The sequence below is a fragment of the Sphaerodactylus townsendi genome, linkage group LG03 (genome assembly GCF_021028975.2).
Source record: "Sphaerodactylus townsendi isolate TG3544 linkage group LG03, MPM_Stown_v2.3, whole genome shotgun sequence".
NCBI lineage: Eukaryota > Metazoa > Chordata > Lepidosauria > Squamata > Sphaerodactylidae > Sphaerodactylus > Sphaerodactylus townsendi.
In genome coordinates this window covers 86150960-86175586 of record NC_059427.1, presented here as the reverse complement: position 1 = coordinate 86175586, position 24627 = coordinate 86150960, and the positions used below count along the sequence as shown (strand labels likewise).

At 40.3% G+C, this 24627-nt stretch overlaps 1 protein-coding gene across 2 annotated transcripts in view; it reads left to right on the top strand.

Annotated features, from left to right (window-relative positions):
- SMAD5 (SMAD family member 5) overlaps positions 1–24379 on the top strand; it is a 30336-nt gene extending 5957 nt beyond the window's left edge. The window contains exons 2-7 of one of the 2 annotated variants that reach the window (XM_048490295.1): positions 8975–9472; positions 9968–10219; positions 13537–13653; positions 16158–16379; positions 17647–17903; positions 22217–24379. In XM_048490295.1, the coding sequence (XP_048346252.1) occupies positions 9070–9472; positions 9968–10219; positions 13537–13653; positions 16158–16379; positions 17647–17903; positions 22217–22360 (1395 nt within the window). In that variant the 5' untranslated portion in view covers positions 8975–9069 and the 3' untranslated portion in view covers positions 22361–24379. Of the gene's footprint in view, positions 1–8974; positions 9473–9967; positions 10220–13533; positions 13654–16157; positions 16380–17646; positions 17904–22216 lie in introns of both variants that reach the window. The other variant, XM_048490294.1, reaches the window with a different exon arrangement.
- The last annotated feature ends 248 nt before the right edge of the window (positions 24380–24627 follow it).

Here is a 24627-nt window from a genome sequence, read left to right as displayed (position 1 = left end):
CATTATGATAATACATCAAGAGCCCTTGTAGAACTTTGACCTATAAAAGCATTTGTCATTAAAATTATGCTTGCAAAATTGAGGTGTGTTTTGTACAATTTCTACGTAGTGGCAATTTTCCCATTAAAGATCAAGCATTGGTCAGTAACACTGATAATTTGCTAGAAACAAAATCATTGTTTTATCTTTAACTTCGATTGTGTACAACTGATTTTTATTCACATGATTTAAGCAATATCTGTTAAGTAAGTTTTCAGGAACAGCATTTCAGGAACTGCCGTCAGAGGTGAGGTGAGGAAGTCATGTGCGCTACAAATGGAAATACTCTGCTAGATCAAAGCCTTGATTCCCCCCCCCCCACCTGTTTCCTGTGTCCACCACAGAGAAAGGGTCCTTGCACCTTCATATTGATATGCAGTATGTACTGTTGCAGCTATAATATCCCTAGAAATATTCATTCTATTGTTTTATAAAGCTTTTAAAAAAATGGTGACCTTGTAATAACGTGGATAAATTTTGCTGGCAGTTTTACCACTTGGCCAGTGAGTACTGGCAAGGTTCAGGACTTTGTCTGCCAAATCTGTATGCCTTCTGACTGATCAGCAAGTTTGTGCCTGCCAGGGACTATCAGCCTTAACACAGGATTTTGTCAGATAAGTGGACAGTGGTTTTCTAGATAAGAGGCAACATCTCTGAACACTGGGTTGATGGTTTTGGCAGTAAACAAATTTAGATTTTTTTCTGTTAAACTGTGGCATTCACATGGACATTTCTAGTGTTGTTTGGACTTCTCTGAGGTGCATGGATCTTCTCTTTAAAAATTTAAAGTATTTGAATGTGTCTGCTTAATTGTAGTCTTTAGACTGCAACTGATGATTTTATGTTCTCCAGAACTCTCTACAAAACTCTGGAAAAGAATGAGCCAATTAAAACATGTTTCATATACTTAATTTCTGTCCATTTTGTGCATAGTAATAGCCACTACAGGAAACTATCAGGGAAACGGATATTCTTATACATCATTTAACATGAGTGTTTCTGATACGTGTGTGATCAGAATTCTTGTGTTGTCAGCCATGCATTTGTTCTTAGTAAGATTTGTAGTACTAGTTATCTCATTCCCCTTCATCCAGAGCAGGATAACTGAAAATTTCCCACCCCTTATTCCCTTCTGTATAGAAAAAAAGGTAGGGGACTGATTCTCAAACTGTTCTGTTGGAATGGAGTAAAGTTGAAGTAATTACTCCCCTTCATCCCACCCAGCCAGAATTTAACAGGCCTGAACAGAACTCTGCACTCTTTGCCATTTCCATAATTGGAGTCAGCAGATCTAAATAGAAGTCTAGCAGTGCTGTCTCTGGTTAAAGCAAGTGCATATGTCTGCACTCGTTGTCTGATGAGGATAGTGGCTGGATTTGTAAAGTGGTGTAAGTGGTAGATTGTGAGTGGAAATCCACCCTTCTTTGTAACAACATAGGGATGGCTGGCACCATTTTGTTTTGAGTCTTAGCCATCGTTTTGCCGTAACTCCGCTGATGTAAAGTAGACCTCAGATCTCCATTCAGTGGATTGACTCTCTGAGTGGCTATTCTGACATCTCAGAGTTCTTTGAAGATTGCTTCTGCCACCCTTGGAAGTCAGACTGAAGGTATGGCATGGATTCCTTTGTGTGAATGATCAGACCAACATTTTCACAAAGCAAAGGTTAGTTCAAGTTCAGGAAAAGTTTGTTCTTAATGTGTTTAACTTAGTTCCTTGGAAATGACTTTGTGTACTTTAACATTTTTAAAATCAAAAGTTGTGATGGTGCTGCCTCTGGGGTCTGTTGAGTGGATGGAGAGGAGAACATCTAGTTGCCATTTTTCACCAGGATGTAATCCTTATTGTAGTGCCTGCTGATGTGCTCTTGGAAAGCCATACTCCTTCCTTTTACCTTTCTAGGGTCTATTCTTCTTTGTCCTCCCGTTCTCTGTTCACATTCCCTTCCCTTCAGCTCTTTCCCTTGTCACTTTCACATTCCTTTTTCTTCACTTACCCTGTTCTTCTTTAGCTAGGTTCACGGCTGTGATAGGATTAACAGATAATGGTGCAGTTATGGGACTGGCTGAAGGGGAGAGCCAATCTTGAGTTGTCAACCTGACAGTACTCATAGCTTAAAGGGTAACTCATAGGTGCCTGATCTCACTGGTTGGCTCTATTTGGGGGAGGGTATCTTCAAACATGGGTTATTCCTATTGGCTGCTCAGGGAGACAGGACAAAACTCTGAGGGTTTTTTTGTCCCCCCTGTTGGGCCAGTGCAGACCAGCTTAGTTCCTGCCTCACAGAGGGAAACAGGACTCTTCCAGTGGTTACTTCTTTTTTTTTCTATCTTCTAACCCTGCTTTCTATCTTCTAACCCTGCTTCTATCTTCTAACCCTGCTTTATCAGATCTTTATTCCTCTAATCTATTTTTTCCTTCAGCCATCATATCAATCTATTAAAAAACCTTCTTTACTACCTTTTCTTGGTCTAAGCCAGATGAAGGGAATAAAGAATTTTTCCTGAGGGCCACCTCCCCAGACAAAACCTCAAAGCTGCCATACTGTTCAGACAGGTGGCAGCCATATCTGTAGCGGTCCTGCAAATAGCTAAGGCTCCAACCTCCAGGCATCCACACATGCTGGCCTTCTTGAAAGGGTTTGCTCTATTCAATCCTCCCACGATCCACAGATTGCTGTCCTGGAAGCTACGCATAGTTCTGTCTGCTCTAAAACCTTTATTTGAGCCCCTCAGAGAGGTACCCTTGAAGTGGCGAAGGCTGAAAGTTCTCTTTCTAACTGCTGTCACTTCAGCTAGAAGGGTATTGGAGCTGGGGGCCCTCTCTGCCAGACAAGAGTTGTGCATTTTCCACAAGGTCAAAGTAGTCCTAAAGCCAGATCTGACCTTTATCCCCGAGGTCAATTCAAACAAGAGCTACACTTCCCCTCCTTTTGGCCCAATTAAGGGCATCCAAAGGAAAAATCATGGCACATCTTGGACCTCTGCCTTGAGGATATTTCTAAGACACACACAGCCTTTAGAAAATCAGAAACACTGTTCACTTCCATCTCTGCCCCTAACAATGGCAAGAAGATGACCAAAATGGCCATCAGCTGTACCATCAGGCAGTTCATCACCCAGGCCTACAGATCCAGCAACTTTCAGGTATCTCAGGGCATTACGGCTCACTCCACAGAAGTGTGGCCTCCAACAATGCATTTGATAAACAAGCCACAGAGTAGGAAATCTGTTGTGCTGCCGCCACCTGATCTTCCAACTCCACATTCATCAGACATTTCAAGATGTACATTGTAGCTTCAGCAGACATGGCCTTTGGCCAGAGTGCTACAGCACATGATTGAAAGTTAATCATCCCAACCCACATTGGAAAGATACCGCTCTTGGACTCCCCCACATTTGAAGATGCCCTCCCCCTCAAAACAAGAACAGAATCTCTGCTCTGAGGAAGGGAAAGCATCTTGCTCACCTGGGCATGTCAATCAAGCAGAAAATGACCTAAAGACTTTCAAGAGAGGAAAGAAGCATCTGATCCCATAAACAAGAATCCACCACACCGAGTAACAAGCCTGTTCTGAACTTGAATGACCCTGACCTAGGCTAGTATCTGAATGGGAGACCTCCAACAAATACCAGTGTCATGTTGGAGAGACAAACAATAGCAAACCATCTACTGGAATCTCGTGCCTTGGAAACAGAACTTTGATTTCTTGCCAAGAAGGTTCCTTGTGCTCTGAGGAAGGGGGGGCATCTTCAAGATTATAGTTATTAAGGTTACGTTTATTGTTACCCATCTTGCTCAGAAAGAATTAAACTGGTCTGCAGTAGCCCAACAGGGGGACTGAAAAGCAGAGTTTAGTCCTGCCTCCCTGAGCAGCCAACAGGAATAACCCATATTCGAAGAGGATAAAGGCTCTGATAAAATTTCTAGTGATAACATCTAGTGATCCTGTATTCGGTTACACATTCCTCTCAGCATCATCAGACTTATATAGTGGAATCACATGCAGTTGTGGATGTGTATTTTGTAGACGTGCATTGGCAGCAGGGACAAAATTCTCTTTGCTTATTCACTGGTAGTGTCTAGTCTTTAAAGTATCATCCCTCTTGAGTTTCCCCTGGTTCATACCTTTATTCTTCTTTAGGCACCTGGTGAAACAATTTCTTTTGCCCAGGCTTTTAACTGAGGGGTTCCATTTTTTTTGGTAGCTGTTTTATAATCTGCTCCTTGATTGAGGAATAATGTATAAATATCATTTTTATGCTGTTCTTTATTTTATCCTTTTTGTTTGGCCTGGCTTGTTTTGTGAGCTGGGAATGTTGAGGTAGAGGAACAGAGGAATGAGGTGAAGTTATTCAATAAATGCATCACCCCTCAGGAAGGATGGAGCTGCAGGCAGAAAAGAGGAGAATTGGCTGAGGAAGCTGCTGGTGCCTTCCCCAACAGAGTTCAACACCACAATTTTCTCCATTCAGTGGACACCATAATAACACCTTGGCCACCATTGGGGAGTTACTAATTTGTCCACTGAGGTGGGGATAGCTATAAACATTTCTATCCAATTTCTCAGACAGGCATAGCCTTCCTGGCAAAGGAGATGCTTACACATGTGCTTCCCACAGTGAATCATACCTCATTTCTTGGCATCAGCCAGTCTGTCACAATGGAAGCTTCTGATTAATTTACCTCAGATGCTTAATAAAGCTCTTAACTGAATCCTGTATCTGGATAGGAGAGCTTTCTGTGAACTGAAACGTCTGAGCAACAAACATTCCCAGGGTACACTCAGTATGCACACAGGGCAGGGGGATACACTGCCTAGCTATCAACAGAGAATGCTTGGAGTTTTTAAATTAGAAATTATTACTGCATGTTATGTAGTAACAATCTAACAGTCTATTGACATTGTTTTTGAAGATGCAGCTTTCATTTTTAAAAAACAAGACTAGCCTTTCAATTAGTTAGTAGTTAGGAGAAATGTGCTATCTACATGTTTCCCCTTATAATTTGTTGAGTAAAGGGCTAGTAGCAATAGAACATTAGAATGTAAGTTAACAGTAGCAATCATTGATTTCAAAACTCAAAAAGGTTTTGTGGTGGCAAGGCCAGAAAAGTTGCAGCTACTGCTGCAGTAATAGCTAGTTGCGCTGTACTGTGCTGTTGTGAAGCAGCATAGTGTAGTGGCCTGTCAGACTGCCATGGATGAGAAACAGTCAAATTAATCATCAGGAGAAGGGCTTCCTGTTCATGAGCAGCAAACAGAACATGAGCTGAACCAGCTGCTTTTCAAACATGCTCTCCCAGCACTATGTCTGTCACAGTACCTATGTCACTCGGGTTAAAGAAACAGCAGCATGTTTATAATTCTGCCTCTTAATGCACTTTTCTGTGATACTTGTTTAGAGATGCACACTATCTCTCCCTATGTCTGGGGTCACCAACTTTTCTGAGCCTGCAGCACCTTTGAAATTCTGACACCATGTTCTGGGTGCAGCCATAAAATGGTTGCTGCACAATGGCTACTGCAGGAGATACAACCCTCCACAAAATGACTTCTTAAACTTAATTTTCAATCACAGAGTGAAGACTCTTGTACTTTGCTGGCAGATGCTTCCAAAGTAATGTCTTTAAAAATCTGCACTGCTGTGACTAAGCAGAAGTGTTGCTGACCAAAAGCCCCACCTGGCTCTACCCACTTTCTAGAAACACCCGGTAGGCAATAGGAAAGGTGTTGATGGGCCCCACAGCTCACATGGGCATCACACTGGGGACTCCCACTCTGATGGCTTTCCTGAAAAAACCTTGTTGCACAGATTGCTTTCAGTTGAGAAAGTAGGTGTGAAAACTGCAGTGTTATATCCAAGAGGAATGCTGTATCTGTGCATGCTTATACTCAACACAGGATCATCTGGAGCCAGTAGTTTTCCCCCCACCCCACCCCAGGAGTGACAACAAAAAATTAAGGTTGTGGCTTGGTTATGTAGTTACACAGGATTGATGGGCTGAAGCTGTGTCTCTATCTCAGGAGCCATTATAACTTTCCAGAATTTATCTTAAACTTAAAAAGACAATATGTTGCACCAGGAACGGAAGTGACTTTGTTATTGACATCCTCCTTCTTTGTTTAGTGCTTGCTTTTTGCCAGCTGCCTATTGTCTGTCTGTATTTGTTGAGTATTCTTCAGGGATTTTTATGAGGTCTTATCAACATGTTTCCACAGCACACCAGTTCCGCTTGTCATCATTACTCCTTTTTATTTTTAAGAAATGATGTGATCATCTGCTAAGTATAAAAAGTGCAATACGTTACTGTTTAACTGCATTGTAAAAATATATCATTTGCTGCAGAACACCGACAGGACCATTGTACTGTTTTGTTGCATCTGTTTTGATGCATCTTTATTAATTGTTGGAGTCACAATCCATTTTACAAGGCCTGAGAAACATTTTGAGACATCACAGTAAACCACAGTTGATAAACCATGATGTGATTAAACTTCAAATGTGGTATCTGACTACCAGCTGCCAAACCAACTGTGGCTTCTTGGTGGGTATTAAACTGGAATTCTAAACCATAGTTTATTCTTGGCTTGTTAACTGTGGTTAGTATTGTTTAGTTTTGGTGTGAAGTCCAAATGCAAAAATCCCAGCTTTTTCTAGCAGCACTGCCCATCCCAGTCCCTGCCTACAGAGACGTTCACATAGAGCAGGAGGAAGATTTCACTGCCTTTTACCTTTTCTCTGTGTGTCTGCCACCAGCCAAGTGATGCAGAATTGCAGGTCCAATCTTTTCTAAGGGAGAAACTTAAAGGTACTGGGGCAGAAGGTCTCTTAGTCATATTTTTATTCTCTTTAACAATGCATGCAATATAAATCACACACAAAATATTGTTAGAGTTAAAAACAGCTGATAAATTATCCACTGCCATACCTTTCCTCACGCAAAGAGTTCTCCTTAACATCCTAGAAGATGATGAGTAATGATCTGACCATTGTCACATTTTTGGGGAGGGCGGGGGGGGGAGTTTTTAAATTCCCTTTTGAGATAAAACATAGTCAAGGAATATGGCAAAGCAAAGTGCGTGTATGTGTTGGTGAGGGCTCTAAATGATCTGTTGTAATTTGTGATAGTGTGACACTGCTGGACACTAATCAGAGTGGGATGTCTGATAATCCTAAACCAAGAAAGACATAATTCGACTCCCTCTCCCATTCACGTCCCAGTTGTTATAACTGACAAATAGCCGAAAGACTGCATATGTAATGATGCTTCACCAGCAGTTGGTCAATGCAAGGGTTAGAGGCATGAAAGCAGACTAACTGGCATTTACTTAATTTTGTAGACTAGCCAGGTTTCATGCAACAAGCTAGGTTACACAAATCACATTTATTGTGCAGCCAGGATTACAGCACCCCAGGTAAGTAATAGTAAAAGTAGTGGTTGTTCACTTGTTAATGCCATCCTCTTAATGTATTATGCAGCTCCATTATTTTTGCCTAGTTTTTATTAGTTTTTATCTTGTGTTGCATGCACAGTTATCAGTCACAAGTGTGCTTTCTTAAATTATCCTTATGTTCCATTTACAAACATACTTATCTGAAAAAATATTTTTTTCATGATGCTCTCAAGATCTTACAAAAGATTTTTTATAACCATAGTAACAAGAAAACTGCAAAAAATGAAGCAGCTGTATTGACTATAGAACTCTTTTGCTTGAGATTTACTTTACTCTTGGCCGCTTCCGTGACGTGGCTTAAATATGACGTCGCGGAAACGGGTAAAAGAACCGGGGCCATAGCGTGAGCTGTTCGCGACGCGCCAAGAGCGGCGGAGGTGTAAAGCGCGATTCGCGCCGCCGCTGAAACGCTTAAACCGGGCGCTAAGACGCCGGTGATTCAGAAAACGCTTTAAAACCACTCTTTTTCCCCCTGTGACGCATCGACGCCGCCAAGACTCGTGCGTAACAGCCGCGAGCGTGGGAGCCGCTCTTCAAAAAAATGGCGACCGCCAGGACGGGCTAAGCTGGGTCACCTTGTCCCCAATATTACTAATAACACACATCGCTTTGTCTCTTGGTGCTGTCCCTGCATTGGCTAAGCACCTTTCCTCAGACCCATGCACTGGGACTGGACAGGTAGATGGGAGGGGAGGCACTGGACAGATGTACGGGACGCGGGCAGGACATCATCAGGGCAGCTTCACGCTTTGTCCATCGCGACTAAGCTTTCGCGCGGGTAATGACATCGGGCCTGCACGGCTTCGTTAGCGCGCAGGCGCTAATCGCCGCTGGTAGATCGCCCGCCTTCCGCAGCGCTTCAGTGCTAACCGTTGATACATTTCTGCTGGGCTGCGTGACTCAAGTAGAAATTCCTTCGTCTGTGTGAAACGCTTTTCGATAAGGCCGCAATTTGCGACGCCATCAGCTATTTGCCTGCTTTTGGCCGTGCGGAAACGGCCTCATATATTTATTTTAAAAATCCATTCTTAGTGTCCTGTGAAATCCAGTAATATTACTGACTCAATTAATGTAAGGTGCAAGAGCTTATTCTTGAAGGAGTGCATTGTCAGCTCCACCGGTATGCTAGATTCCTGATAGTGTCCATTCTTTTTCTGAGTGGACATTCTGACTTAAGTTCTAAGGCTTGCTTTTTTGGGGAAGTGTTTCTTCATTTCTAAGTGTTTCTGCCAGTGCAGGACCCAAAAGTGCCTGGTGTCAGGGGAACATGCTTGGCAGCAGAAGACTGCTTCTACAACAGAGTGTAGAGCAAGCTGAAACAGAATCCAAGCATGCGTGTTATGAAAATGATTAAACTTTAAAAACTAGATTCAAAGTTATTGAAGCCTGTAATGGATTTTAAAATATGCGCTTCTCCTGTATGTATCCCCCATCAAAATGACATGGCTGTTACTAATGGAATGTAATTATTTTTAACAGGCCTAAGTAAGAAGAATATTTGCCCTGGATTTTTTCAAAAAGTTTTGCCTGCCAATCTGCAATTTATTTCTAAAAATTGCTTGAAGACTTGTCAAATGACGTCAATGGCTAGCCTGTTTTCTTTTACTAGCCCAGCCGTAAAGCGTCTGTTGGGCTGGAAGCAAGGAGATGAAGAAGAAAAGTGGGCAGAAAAAGCGGTCGATGCTTTAGTTAAAAAACTGAAAAAGAAAAAAGGAGCAATGGAAGAGCTCGAGAGAGCGCTGAGCAGTCCTGGACAACCCAGTAAATGTGTTACTATACCTCGCTCATTAGATGGACGACTTCAAGTTTCTCACCGCAAAGGTCTCCCCCATGTTATTTATTGCCGCGTGTGGCGTTGGCCAGATCTGCAAAGTCATCATGAGCTAAAACCACTGGACGTTTGTGAATTTCCTTTTGGATCCAAGCAGAAGGAAGTCTGTATCAATCCTTATCATTATAAAAGGGTGGAGAGCCCAGGTGGGTTTGAGTGGGATGCTCACTCACCTCCGAAATGTTCAACCAGTATATTTAATTCTCAGTGTGGCCAAATCTGTGGATATGTGATTGGAGCTATGAATAGACAAGATACCTTCCTGCAAACTTGAAAAATGCCCCGAAATTCCAAATTGTCAATTTGATCTTTCTCATTAATTCTCTATCACTCTTTATAATATAATATATATTCAACGTATTTCAGAGTAACATTCTGCAGCCTTCTGTGTAGTTTGTTTTGATTCACTCTTATGTGATTAGACAGTCATTTTTTCTAAGCCCCAAACCTGTGTCTGGATATACCTTCCTCTGCCAGACTTCTATTGTTCATATAACTGGATTTTTAAGACTATGAAATACAGTGTAGCACTATGACAAGTCTGCTTTTGGCTTATTTCTCTGTGTCCTCTCTGCTTATAAAGCTAGTAGCATATGTAGGCTAACAATAAGGTGTTTTGGTTATATTCTCTTGTTTTTCAGTTCTACCTCCGGTTTTAGTGCCAAGACACAGTGAATTCAACCCACAGCATAGCCTTCTGGTTCAGTTCAGAAATCTAAGCCACAATGAACCACACATGCCGCAAAATGCCACATTTCCAGATTCGTTCCAGCAGCCCAACAACACTCCATTCCCCATTTCTCCAAACAGTCCTTATCCGCCTTCTCCAGCCAGTAGTACTTACCCAAATTCTCCAGCTAGTTCTGGGCCATCCAGCCCATTTCAGCTACCAGGTAAGGGCTACCTATGTGTGATGTTTGTTGAAAAGCAAAATTTTGATAATAAAGCCAGATGGAGTACTATGTCTTTATCATACTATGCTTATCTGTAGCATGTATAGCAAATGTTATTTGAAGTTTTGGGATTAGGCTGGAGACAGCAGTTTATATCTTTTAATGTGCCCCTGTTGTCTTATACTCCTATCAGAGCAGAATAAATCATTTGTGCAGAACAACTGATAACTGTAGCAAGAGTCCAACTGTGGACCAAAGTATCTGTAGATACTTTTCAGTATCTACGTTCTGAGAAGAATGGCAGGGTTAAGGAAGGGTTCAAGGAAAAAAAGCCCCAAACATTAAAGGATGTAGGGTGAGTAAGAATCCAAAAGAATGAAATTTGAAAATGGCAGTTGGAGTACATGCATGATAGCTGGGAGGAGACTACATTTACGGACACATTGCTGAACATAATGGAGCCAGTACCATGCAGTGGGCTATATATCTATCACTCAGTGAAATTTACATGGTTGAGTTGTAATGGTTCGGTTGACATAGCTTAGGGCTACTTAAGAGCAAATTTAGGAACATTGAGAAGCACATTATTAATATTGTAACTACAGTGTGAAGGTCAGCGACGAATGATTTCAGGCTCAGAAGGATGTTAGTCTTGCTTTTAAAAATGCTAAAGTTGTGGCATAGAAAACTGATGATACCAAAAGTATCTATTATTCCATTAATTCTATTAATCCTATTAATTAATTGAATTTTGCTATAGTAACATCAATAAATGTATAAAAATCAACAGCAGTGTGCTTTACCTCACTGTATTATATAAATGGCAAATAGATACATTGATACACTCTATTAAGAGATTTGTATTTCATGTCTCTTATTCTTACAACAGTGCAGTTGGTATCAGGTAGGCTTCTTTAAAGTAGTAGAACACACATAGGAAGAAAGGAACCAGGAAGAAGAAAGTTGCTAGCTGCCAGGTATTTACTTAAAAATTCTAAAAGTAGATACAATTCTTTGGAAGTGTTTGTGAAACTTGTCATCTTTTGTAAACAATTCGCTCCTTACGAGCTAAATGTATTCTGCCACCCATATTTGGATTTCTATAAGATCTTTGGCCTTCCATTCTTTGCTGGCAGACACTGGGCAATAAGAGCAGCAGAATATATAATTAGCATTCCTCAGAGCCACTCAGTGCCCACACTGTTTTGAATGCAGTCAGTTCAGTTTGAACACAGTTTGTGAACAGGAAGAGTCCATAATTGGGTTTACCACTGCAGACCAAAATTTCTTAAGGCCCTAAGGAAGTGTACTATGTAATTAAGATGAACTTCATTTTCATTACACCTCCAGCAATTTGAGCTAACAAAAGTTTGATTTATAAGATAATAGGTAGACAGTGGATTGATAAGGTAGTTATCTTGTTGCAGCTGTCTTGGTAACAAATCTAGTGATTTAGTTATTTCCTTCTGTGTTTGGCTCTAATAAGACAACTTGATTGGTTTTTATTTAAATACATATATCCCACCTTTCTTTTCATCCATTGCAACTTACAAAGCGGTGCTATCCAAGCACTTTACAAAAGAATACAACTCATCCAGTCCACAGTTCTCCCAAGTACTCAGCCTTTTGTTTAAATAAAGGCATTTGCAGTGTTTTTGAAACAGGTCCTTATAGGAGCCCTCTTAACCAACTTTAGGAGGCTGTTTCTGGCAGTTGGTACTGCAGCTGAAAGAAGACTTCATTCAAGCTATTGTAATCTGTTTGATTTAACATAAAAGTTATGAAGAGATCTAAAGTACTGGACAGGTTCATGCTAAGAGATATGGTCCTTCAAGTATGGCCATAGTAAGACTGAATAGTCTTATAGTCCGCATAAGAGGACAGAAGTTGGCTGAAAGAAAGACAGTAAAGAGACACAACAGGCCTGGGTGAAGAATCAACAGGTGTTTTGAAACAAGAAATGGGATATATAGCTGCCAAGCATATTACAAAGGCCCAAGGAGTGAAAGAGGAATAGGGGAATTGTAAATAACGGTTGTGGAAAATTAGACAGGATAAATACAAGGAGATGTAAGAATTAAAAGTAACTGTTCTAAAATGTTCCTAACAAGGAGTTAACTTTTATTTATAGTTTGAACATAATATTGAAGAAGGGAAGGTAGAGGTTATAATGTTTCTTTTCCATTGGACTTTTGAACTGTTCTCTATTCTAGTATTTGGAATCTTTTGTTAGAAATTGATGTTTCTTTCCAGTTATATTTAAGTTGTTCTTTGCCACAGCTTCAGTCAGTCATGCTGTCTACTTTCCTAACTCTCTAACTCCCAACTCTCATCTGCTGTTTTTCAACTAGGTCTCCCTAACATTCTGTCAGCTCTCATTAGCTACTCTTAGGGAGAGGGAGAACCTACCCCCATGGTTGCGAACCTTTGGCACTCCAGATGTTATGGGCTACAATTCCCATTAGCCCCTGCCAGCATGGCCAATTGGCCAATTGGCCATGCTGGCAGGGGCTGATGGGAACTGTGGTCCATAACATCTGGAGTGCCAAAGGTTCGCCACCACTGACCTACCCTGTCCATCATACCTATTTTCCATTATGTAAAGTATATTATATTATATTACAGTATATTATGTAAAGTATATTATTTGTGCATGGAGGGCTAAATGAAATGGGAAAATGTGAGCATAGGAGAGAGAGTAATTGACCAGCAATGAATGCTTTTATATTCTTTATTGTTATGACCTTGTGTGTTTGGATGTGCCCTTGGAGATGAACTGCTCATATACTTCTGGCCCAGTTCAGGGTTCTGGTTTTGATATGTTAAAGTGCTTCCTTTTGTAAGACTAAGGTTCTTTTAGTGTCACTCCTTATATTAGCTCCCATTGCCAGTTGCATCCTAACTGGGCCTAGTTGATATTCCAGTGGTGCTTCTGGTGAGAACTGTAACAACTGGAAGTGTGGCCTTTATAATGATGGCCTTAAGATTGTGGTGTGGTTTTTGCTGCTCTACTTCCTTACTTGCCTTGGGAAAGGCTGGGAGATTCATCTTTCTTCTTGGCCAACAAGGTAATGAAAAGTTCAGCAGACATTTCAGTGATGTTTGCATTTATAATATTTTACTTGAATATTTGTCTTTATTTTCCTAAATCAATAAATCAATTTTAGTTTCTGAAAAGTGACACAAAATGTTTAACAAAATACCACTAATCTCTAAAGGAAGCCAAAAATGGAGATATGAAGAAGGAACGAGAGTAAATGGGAAAGTGGTAGGCTGTATAAAGTGTACTCATTTTATTTTGTTTTTTTTATTAGCAGACACACCACCACCTGCATATATGCCCCCTGAAGATCAGATGGGACAAGATAATTCGCAGTCTATGGACACAAGCAGTAGTATGATTCCACAAATATTGCCAAATATTTCTAGCAGAGGTAAACTAAGATTCTTAGAAGGCCTGTTATTAAATTTGACACAAAGGGAAAATCTATCTATTTGCTATTGTAACTTTCTGCAATTAAATCTATTTTCACTGAAAGCTAGCTTTATTCATTTCATCCCCTTGGAACTTGTCAGTACTATCAGCTCCTGATGGGGAACATAGCATGTTTTCACTCTGTTTCTATATATCATTAGGAAGTAGGGTTGCCAGCTGAGCCCTTTCAACTGGCAGGAGAATTTTGGGGCATGGAAAATGTAATTTTCATTGGTTTTACCATACAGTTTCAGAGAAATTCTAGACCATTGTTGTGATTCAATGACCTTATATTTGGGTATTTGAATAAACAACAGCTGAGGCAGCCCTAATATCATCAACCACAAATTCCAGAGACCACCTGTACTGGATTGTGAGGAGGGTGTTTGAGGTTTCGAGAATATCTATAAGTATTTAAAGGAAGGGAAATGTTGGAGCAGAAAAGGAGGTGTGTTACAGGCAGCCTGAGAGAACTGATTGGACAGCGATTATCAGAAGCAGCCCTCAATTGATCAGACTTGAGCAAAAAAACATTTTGAATCAAATTTACAAATTTTGAACAAAGTATTTATTGATATGGAGGTTAGTGAAGTAGACATTTTTTTTGTCTAAGCACACCTTGGTTAAATTCTGAGAGGTCCTTATCAGCAATGTGGAGCTAGGCAGTGAGGAGACATTAACCTCTCTCTGGATCTGCTTTTATTTCCTGATAAGTGTAATAAAAACAAGGTGAATATACATCTAATCCTGCCTTCTGTCCTGGTTTTCAGCTTTTTGGAAATGGTCTGAAACATGCTTTAGGGGCCTCATGGTTGGCAGAAGATATAGTTTCAGTGCCAACATGGAGGGAAAGAGAGGATGATAACATCAAAGTTTGATTATAGAAACCTATCTGATCAGTTGAGGAGTTTTGTTATCGGGTGGGAGATTTCATGGGGTAAGGCTTGTTAACAGAACCACACGCAGGACTTGAAATAAGGTTTCTTCCCTCAAGACTCCGCCTTTTAAAATTGCACTTTGGTGTGTGATGGGAGTGGGTTACTTTGAGCTTGTAGAACAGGGCAGGGTAGAACATTTGGATGCCTGTTAGAGACAAATTTTGAGATTTAAATGGCTTTAAGTTGAATTTAAAACACTGGAATAAACTATTTGTATGAGGTTGTAATATTCTTACCACTAGGGAATTGCAAGGAGAAAAAAATTCAAGGTTATGCCAAGGAGAGCAGCCAAATTTGGATGAGTGTATAATAAATATAAAACATGAATTTTATACTTTGCCTATTGCTGTTGCTACTTTTTGAAATTATTTTAAAGGAAAAATGCCATTATTAAGGTTATATAGATCTTATGGTCAGCATTCTAAGATACTAGTTGTATTTTAACAAGCGTTCTGTGAACTTGGCAGATTAATAACTTTTCATTTTGAACTTAAAAATTGTCATTGATAAATGTAAGCAATTTGAGTACATGCTGACTTGAAAGTTCCTTCAGTGGTATGTATCCTACCCTTCTCAGTGAGAAGTTTAGAATCTTCCAATAACTTAAGTGACTTATCCATTTCTCCTGTCTAATGGTGGATACATGGCTGTATTTTTGATGGCATCTAAAAAATGCCATCAAAGTACACACTTTCAGAGTTATGAGTTTGATGATGCAGTAGTTACAAACATGAGAGATGAGCTGAATTTCACATATCATCTGAATTGGAAATTCACTAGCTTTTCAGGCACACCACTCTCTGAGACCCAACTCCTCATCTGTAATCAGAAACTGATGACATTTTACAGGATGTTTTCTGAAAGGGGAATGATTGTGTATTATTAAGATGTCCACAGCTAACTTTTCCTGCAATTTCTTAGTTTAATAGTAATTATAATAATAGTAGTAGTAATAACAACCACAACTTATATGCCATCCTCCTCTAATCAAAGCAGGGCTTAGGGCAGTGTAAGACAGAGTAAAAATACTATCAATACAAAAATTGGAATATTAAAACAAGAACTTACAACATTTAAAATGGTGCTCACTGATCAGTCAGTCACCCATTTATGAGCCTAATTATGCCTTAAATCGCAATTATGCCTTATATTACAAAAACAGTAATAGAGAGAGACATTATTGGAATTAGTTATTTGTAGGAAAATTTATGAGTTCTAACCATGCCTTAAAATTTGAAATGGGTAACTTGGTTTACAAGTTATAGTTTGAATTAGAAAAGCTAAGAAAAATTGGTTTTGGTCATCTTGATGGCATCATAAAAAGCTTAAGTTACCAATCAGGAAAACATAGAGAAGTTTTGCCACCTTACCTGATATTGATATCTGGGCCTACAGACTGTAAGGAGATGTGCATGAAGAGATCAAGGGATACACAAGGAGAGTGATATATTAATGTTAGGTATTATGTTACTGTGTACCTCTTTGAGATACTAAATATCACTTTATTTTGTTTTTCATTTCATAGATGTTCACCCTGTTGCCTATGAAGAACCCAAGCACTGGTGTTCAATTGTGTATTATGAATTAAACAATCGAGTTGGGGAGGCTTTTCATGCCTCTTCCACTAGTATCTTAGTAGATGGATTTACAGATCCTTCCAACAACAAAAATAGATTCTGCTTAGGTTTACTCTCTAATGTTAATCGCAACTCAACTATTGAGAACACCCGGAGACATATTGGAAAAGGTAATAGCAGCAGTGGCGTAGTGGCTAAGAGCAGTGGCTAACAGCAGGTGCACTCTGATCTGGAGGAACCGGGTTTGATTCCCAGCTCTGCCGCTTGAGTTGTGGAGGCTTCTCTGGGGAATTCAGATTAGCCTGTACACTCCCACACACGCCAGCTGGGTGACCTTGGGCTAGTCACAGCTTCTCGGAGCTCTCTCAGCCCCACCTACCTCACAAGGTGTTTGTTGTGAGGGGGGAAGGGCAAGGAGATTGTAAGCCCCTTTGAGTCTCCTGCAGGAGAGAAAGGGGGGATATAAATCCAAACTCTTCTTCTTCTTCTAATAGAATGTGCCTTGCAGAATCATAAACAATTTGCCTCTGTAGACTATTCCTTAAAATTAAGCAACGGATGCAGTTTACAGGAATGCACAGTAATTCTTTTTTGGTAAATTCATATGATTCAACTAGAAAATACCTAGCAAATCTATAATGCAGTTGATTGTACCATAAGACTTTCAGTTGTTGCCAGTTGTCCTGATTTGTGTTCATGTACTGAAGTGTTTTTCAAAACTTGATTTTTGATGCACACATTTGAATGTTTTTGTGTATGTCGCTCCCTGATGCTTGCATAGTTTGTTGTCTTGACAACAAAAGGAAACACTATTGTGTAAGTGTGTTTGTGGAGGGGGCGGGATGCTGGCTCCTGGTTGTAGGCTGTTAAAGGAAGAGGGAGGGACTTGGGATGTCAGTGTTGGGAATGTATTTTCCAAAATGAAGAATGCAGATAGGAAAAAAGATATAGTATGCTTGGCATAGTACAGTTAATTAAATCTTTTCATTCAGATTACCATTTGACTAGGTAATTTAATCCACTTTGTTATACTCCTTGTGACAAAATATTGAAAACCAAATACTAACTTTAATAAAATGGGCCATCTTTTAATACTGCTTTGTGTTTACATGTTGAAAAATGCCTTACTGTAGTTTATGAGAAGAGGACATCTAGTGGCTGGTAAAGTGCAGGATATTTGAAGTGAGAGTATATTCCGATTTAAGGCATTTCTTACTCTGGGAATCTAAAGTGGCTCATAGAAAATACCAATACAACTTCAGTCAACAGAATGCTGTTTAAGAAAAAAAATAAACCAAATTCTAATCTGATCATTCAGTGCCGCATTTTGTAAGCTGTAGCTTATGGGCCAAGAGTTCGTTGGCCTTTAAATAGAAATGAGCCTAAAATATCAGGAGTGTTAAGTTTTTGAGATTTTTTTTCATTTTGGTGTTTTAGGTGTCCATCTCTACTATGTTGGTGGGGAAGTCTATGCTGAGTGCCTGAGTGACAGCAGTATATTTGTACAGAGCAGGAATTGCAACTACCATCATGGATTTCACCCTACAACTGTATGCAAGATCCCCAGTGGCTGCAGCCTAAAAATTTTTAACAATCAGGAATTTGCTCAGCTTTTAGCTCAGTCGGTGAATCATGGGTTTGAGGCTGTGTATGAACTTACCAAAATGTGCACAATTCGAATGAGTTTTGTAAAAGTAAGTGCACTTTATTTGTTATCATTTTAGTGTATCTCTGGTCATGTCTTGAGCAAAATTGAGTCACCACAGCTGTATGTTTCTTGGGTAACTGGGAAAAAAAAGATTTTGAAAGAATTTTTTTTATTGCTGAGACCTAAGGACAAAAAGCTACAGACAACAAAACCAAAAACCACACTACAGGGGAAAGATAAAAAGAGGGCTCCCAACTTCCTCTGTGCCAAATATAAACAGAATTAAAATTTTACCACTTGCTCTCTAGTTACAGCTATAAAATTAATTTTTAATTATTATTACTAATAAGATTTGCAATTTGCTCTATCATGTCTATTTTCTTGTTCTTCTAGTCCTCAGATCCACAAATCATAAGTTTCATTTTTTCTGTTTTACACAAAAAGTCTACAAGATAAGTTGTTTTCTTTAATCAAAAACGTAAGCTTAGTTACCTCTGCCAAATCCAGGATCTTCACAAATCATTCTTCTATTGTAGGAATCAATGAGGTTTTCTATTTTTGCCTATATAATATTCTTGCTACTGCTGTCATGTATAAAAACAAATGTTTCCTTTTTTTTTACCTTATGGTCTGTCCTTAAGACCCAAAAGAAGAGCCTCTGGTTTCATTTGTATATTAGTCTTCAAAATCTTCTGGATTGTTGAGTGCATTCGTATTCAGAATTTTTAGCTTTAGTACAAGCCCTCCATAAATGATGGTAACATTTCAACACACATTCAAAACTTTTTATACATCTTTGCCAATTTCTCTGGTGACAAGTAGCAATGGTATATCATTTTATAAAAATTATCTTCAAGACTGGAGCTTAATGTAAATTTAAGACTCTTTAACTACGTATTATCTCATTGCTCTATCTGTGTTTAGTGTCCAAAGTTAATGTTCCATCTCATCATACAAACTATCACTAGTTCTTCTTGTGTTTCAGATCTCAACACGAGCTTATTTGTTTTAGTAATAACATAATCATCATTCATGCATAGCTACACTTCAAATGTAATTTAGAATATTTGAAACCATAAGATATTTTATCTGTTTTAAATCTTTCTAATAATTGTGCATAGCAGAACCAATGACAAGTATTCCTCTCGGCCACTAATTCTTATAGAATAGTAGAAGTTGGAAGAGACCACAAGGGCCACCCAGTCCAACCCCCTGCCATACAGGAACACACAATTAAAGCACTCCTGACAGATGGCCATCCAGCCTCTGTTTAAAAACCTCCAAACCACCTCTGAGGCAGTGTATTCCACTGTTGAACAGCCGTTACCTTCAGGAAGTTCTTCCTAATGTTTAGGTGGAATCTCTTTTCTCGTAGTTCAAATCCATTACTCCGTGTCCTAGTCTCTGGAGCAGCAGAAGACAAGCTTGCTCCTTCTGCAACATGACATCTCTTCAAATATTTAAATATGGTTATCATGTCACCTCTTAACCTTTCCTTCTTTAGACTAAACATATCCGGCTTCCTGACAGGCCAATCTGGGGTGGGGAGTAGACCTACCTGAGGAAATGGCATGTCTTTCTTGGGGAAAAAAGTATTCTCTTAAGTTTCTTTTTTCTTTTTTCTTTTTGGTCTCCGTATGTGAACCCGATCCAATTGTCTACCAAATTAAAAAAAAAAAGCTTTTGGCAATTTACCTTGTGGTATTTTTAATATTTTTCCCAGAAAATATGTCATTGGCATTTATCACTCCACTCCATCCCCTAACAGGCATCAACTTTCATGGAAAAAATCTATAAGCTTATCAGTAAGATGTTTATGAAATACTCCTTTGACAACATTTGGGGCATAAGTTCCCAAAACCAAATTTTTAACCACAAGCAAGTTAACTTCCACCCCCAAATCTCTCCCATGCTTATCAGTCAATACCAATTTAGGATCTAAATGTGATTTGATGTATAACACCACCTAACACCACCCAATTTTTTTTAATACTACCTGAAATAAATTCTTTATCTAAAGATTTATGGGACAGATATTTTACATCCTTTTTTTCTAATGTGGATTTCTTGCAGACAAATTATATCTTGTTTTCATTTTTTTTTCAAATGATGAAATATTTTTGTCATTTATGGAGCATTAACTCCATTTATATTCCGCGTTAAAAGTGAGCAGCAGTGGCCTGGTGATTAAGAGCAGGTGCATTCTAATCTGGAGGAACCAGGTTTGATTCCCATCTTTGCCGCTTGAGCTGTGGAGGCTTATCTGAGGAATTCAGATTAGCCTGTGCACTCCCACACATGCCAGCTGGGTGACCTTGGGCTAGTCACAGTTCTTCTGAGCTCTCTCAGCCCCACCTACTTCACAGGGTGTTTGTTGTGAGGGGGGAAGGGCCAGGAGATTGTAAGCCCCTTAGAGTCTCCTACAGGAGAGAAAGGGGGGATATAAATCCAAACTCCTCCTCCTCCTCCTCCTCCTACTACTACTACTACTACTACTAAAAAGGTAAAAGTAGTCCCCTGTGCAAGCTCCAGGTCATTACTAGCCCATGGGATGACATACCATCACAATCTTTACTAGGCAGAGTATGTTTATGAAGTGGTTTGCCATTAGGTTTTTCCAGTTGTCTACACTTTACCCCAGCAAGCTGCAGACTCATTTTACCAACCTTGGGAGAATGGAAGGCCGAGTCAGCAATGAGCCTGAAACTGAGGCCCCTTCCACGCGGGCGGAATATGGCGGCCTGGGGACGGCAAAAACGCCGTCCCCAGGCCGCTGTTCGCACAGGGGGCGCAGCTGCATTGCAGCCACGCCGCCCTTGCGCCGCCCGATCGACGCAGAGCCGGTGTTTCCCAAGTGCGCTGGGAAGCGCACTTTTGCGGAGACGCCGGCTCGAAGCGGCTTCAAGGTGCCTCCCCCCACTCCCTCCCTGCACTTACCTTGTCCCCGGGCCTCCGGCACGTCGCCGAGGCCTGGGGACATGCCCCCCTGCCCTGCGACGCAGGAGCAGGCGCGCAGGGCCGGGGGGGCGTGTCCTCAGGCCTCGGCGACGTGCTGGAGGCCCGGGGACATGCCGGATTGGCCGGGCGCCGGCGCTCTGTGGCGCCGGCGTCCCAGCTCATGCGAATGGTCCCAGCGTCGTTGGGTCGGCGTCAAGTACGCCGAACCAGCCATTTCCGCCTCCATGCGGAAGCAGCCTGACTTCCAGCAAAATTGAACTCAGGTCATGAGCAGAACTTTGACTGCTCAACTGCAGGTTAGCCCTTCTTGCTGATGCCCTTCAACTTTTTCTCAAGTGATTTTAAGTTCTAGTTTTCCTTTTTCAAGTTCCATTGTGATTTTAGTGTCTCAGAGAAAAGGATCATCTCTCCGAAGGCTGCTGTCATCAGCTCAGATGAAATATTTCTTTTTCCGTAAGATTATCTTCCAACAGAAATGGGAATGGTCACGCTTAATTTCAAGTTATATTCCATGGGCCATGAGTTGTTGTTTGCAGTCCAGCCTCCTAGTTGTTAACCCCAGAGTGAGTTGCAAAAAAATCTATTTTCATCTTTTACTCAAGAGGAGAACTTCTTGAAGCATCACGAGTTATCTATCTTTATCCAGAGTGATAACTTGGGTGGTGATTTACACCTACCAACTGGCGTCATAGCCACAAAGATTCTCCATAGTTTGCTGAGGGGTCAAAATGCCATAGATCCCCACACTGGAAACCCGACAAATTATTTTTGACATACATTTATTTGATACTGATTTAAATATACAGCTATACTTCTGTAACAGTTTTTGAATTCAGACATCTTGATTTTTTTTCCAAATGTTAAAGTTGCAAATCTGGTCATGTCTTTCACTATGTCTTGGAGAGTTTGCATGCTTAGATGTATTTTTTTTTTTTGCAACATATTCTGCTTTTTTCAGTATAGACTACTTAGAAACAGGTGCTGACTAAAAAGAGAAACTTCTCCTTTGTGTTATACATATGGCCCTTTCAAAGCATGATGAGGACTGTAACATGCCTTCAGGTGGTTCAGTGAGTTAATAATCTTCTCGTCCTTCCCTACCACCTAATATGTAGTAATTTCAGTATCTCATGAATCCTGACACACAAAGACTTAAATGAATGTTGTCTCATGTAGTGACCACATTGTTAATAACCTGCATTGTGTGGCATGAGATACATGCATTATTCTGCCATCCCTTCCTGCACTTTGATACATTCCTTTGACTTTGTTCTGCTAGAGATTTCGAAAGGGAGATTTATTGATTTTTTTAAAGTTAGGAATTAATTGTATTAGTGATATATCATCAGTTGTTGGTTTTAGTTTTAATTTTGAAGCTAATAAATATGTATCTCTTTGTAGGGATGGGGAGCAGAATATCACCGGCAAGATGTTACAAGCACCCCATGTTGGATAGAAATTCATCTTCATGGGCCTTTACAGTGGCTGGATAAAGTACTTACACAAATGGGTTCTCCTCTAAATCCGATCTCTTCTGTTTCTTAGTACTCTTCACCATAACCTTAGTGACCATTTTCTATTTCTACAGCATCTTCCAGCATGGATACTATGAAAATGGATGTCATATGTTAGCTTCTGTCATCTGTGCCCAATTCCATACTGATGCTGGTTTGTGATACTAAAGAAACATTCAAGTTTGCGGGACAATAACTTTTATTTCCAAACCTTTTTGCTATGCATATGTAACAAAAACTTTGCCTTTACTGGAAATGTCCTCTAGAGCAAGATTGGGAAACTGACATTAGGGAATAATCACTAGGTGCAGCTGCAACTAGCAAGTCTTATGTTAGTGTAGCATAATTTTTGGGGTGGTAGAGGTTCTAAACAAAAATAGCTTTGTTACACCTGAGACTGCCTTTTGTTTGACCAATAATTCACATGCTGCTAGAACACGGCCATACAGCCCGGAAACCACACAGCACCCAATTCACATGCTGTTTTTGTTTGACCAGTATTCACATGCTGAAAAAACACTTTTTACATTTAGAATATTTGCCTTCTTGGCAAGGTGTCATATACAGCAGCAGTGCTAACCTTTTGATTTAACTTTACCCATTATTTTGAAGAGCTATTGATCTGCATAGCTTTTTATTTTTTAGGCTAATTGTTGTTTTCTTTTGATTTACCACTCATGCTATGTGTGGGAGTTTTCCAGATGTAGCTGCTAAAGCAATCCATGTGTGGAACAAAAAGTCTTCTGTATATAACACTTCATAGAGATTCACTGTGGTTTCTGTCTATTGTGTTTTGCCTCCATGTAACTGGTTACCTTGAAGGCTTCCTGACTTCACTGCTGTTACCTTGCAGTATTAGTTGTGATCTTTTTTTTTTTTTTGTATTTCACTAACAGGAATATTTGGAATTACACTGCATTTCAGTGTTCATGGAAACTTCTGATAGATTGGATCGATTAATAAAGGGTGCAAAATGATTTCCTTCTAGATTATCAGGGAAGACCAGTCATTGAATAAAACTAACAAAAAGATAATCAATATCTGGTGATTGCTATCTACGTGATATAAGTAACAGAACTTAGTCCCCCACACATGAATACTTGGTGGTGTAACGTACTACTAGAGTAAGCAGTCTTGTCATGCAGGTAAGTGGGCCTGGGCCCACTGATAGAATTAATGCTAATGCTAAGTTGCCCCATATTAAGGCAAAGCTATTGTAGGTGCCAACTGAGAAATATTTCTGGCCTCATTCCAGAAGATGTATGTGTGCCTGGGTCTCAAGCATTTGCCAGTGCAATTAATCAGAGGAAAATGTAATTACCTTAAATGTGTTATGCATGTTATTCAGCTGCTCTAGGCAAACAATAGTTTTACCAACATTCAATTTTAAACCACCTGATCTCTCTTATTTGTCCATGTGGCTAATAGGGCAGGTTTCCCTATTCCCTTTTCCCAGAAGACTTGTATGCTGTTACCATCTTGTTTAAATAGCTTTAAAATTGTTTTAACAGTAAATTAGCATTTGATTAATAGCCCTTGGCTTTTGTCTAGTGTTGGCAGTTAAAATAATAACCTTGCTTAAATTTATAATCCTCTGTGGATTTCACATGAATCCAGAAAAACTGCAATATTAAATTTGAGTGAAGCCTTCAGAATTTTGAAAACTTCTTTTTTAATGGAAATGGGATGAAAATGAAAACAAATTTCTCATTCTTATGGCTGCGAAAACATAAAATATTGAGCCTTTTGCACCCTCCTTGGCCTCCCGTTCACTAGCAGAAATAATTACGCAATCAAGCAGATGCCTGCCGACCTGAAATCTTGACCAGAGCCAGTGTTCCATGATGTGATGTGTGGTTAAATTATGGCTGTAGCTGATGGTGGCATTGTTTGTAAAAATCTTGTTTCATATGATTCCATAGCAAAATCAGAGGCTGTTTCCGCACGGCCTTTTTATGGCGCCCTGGGGACGGGAAAAACGCCGTCCCCAGGGAGCCATTCGCTCAGGTGGCGCTGTTGCAACGCAGCAGCGCCGACCTGACTGCGCTCCCACTCCTCCAGGGCGGCTTCAGGCCGCCCTAAAAAACAACCCTTTAAAGGGTTGTTTTTGCCGCAACAGCATGTTCCCGGCGGCGCGGTGCGAACAGCACCGCCGGGAACACGCTGTTTCCCTTCCCCGTCCCACTGACCTTGTCCCCGTCGTCGGCCTGCTGGCCTCTGAAGGCCGACGACGGGGACAAGGTGAGTGGGATGGGGAAGGGGGCAGAGGCGGCTCCATGCGGAGCCGCCTGTCCTCCG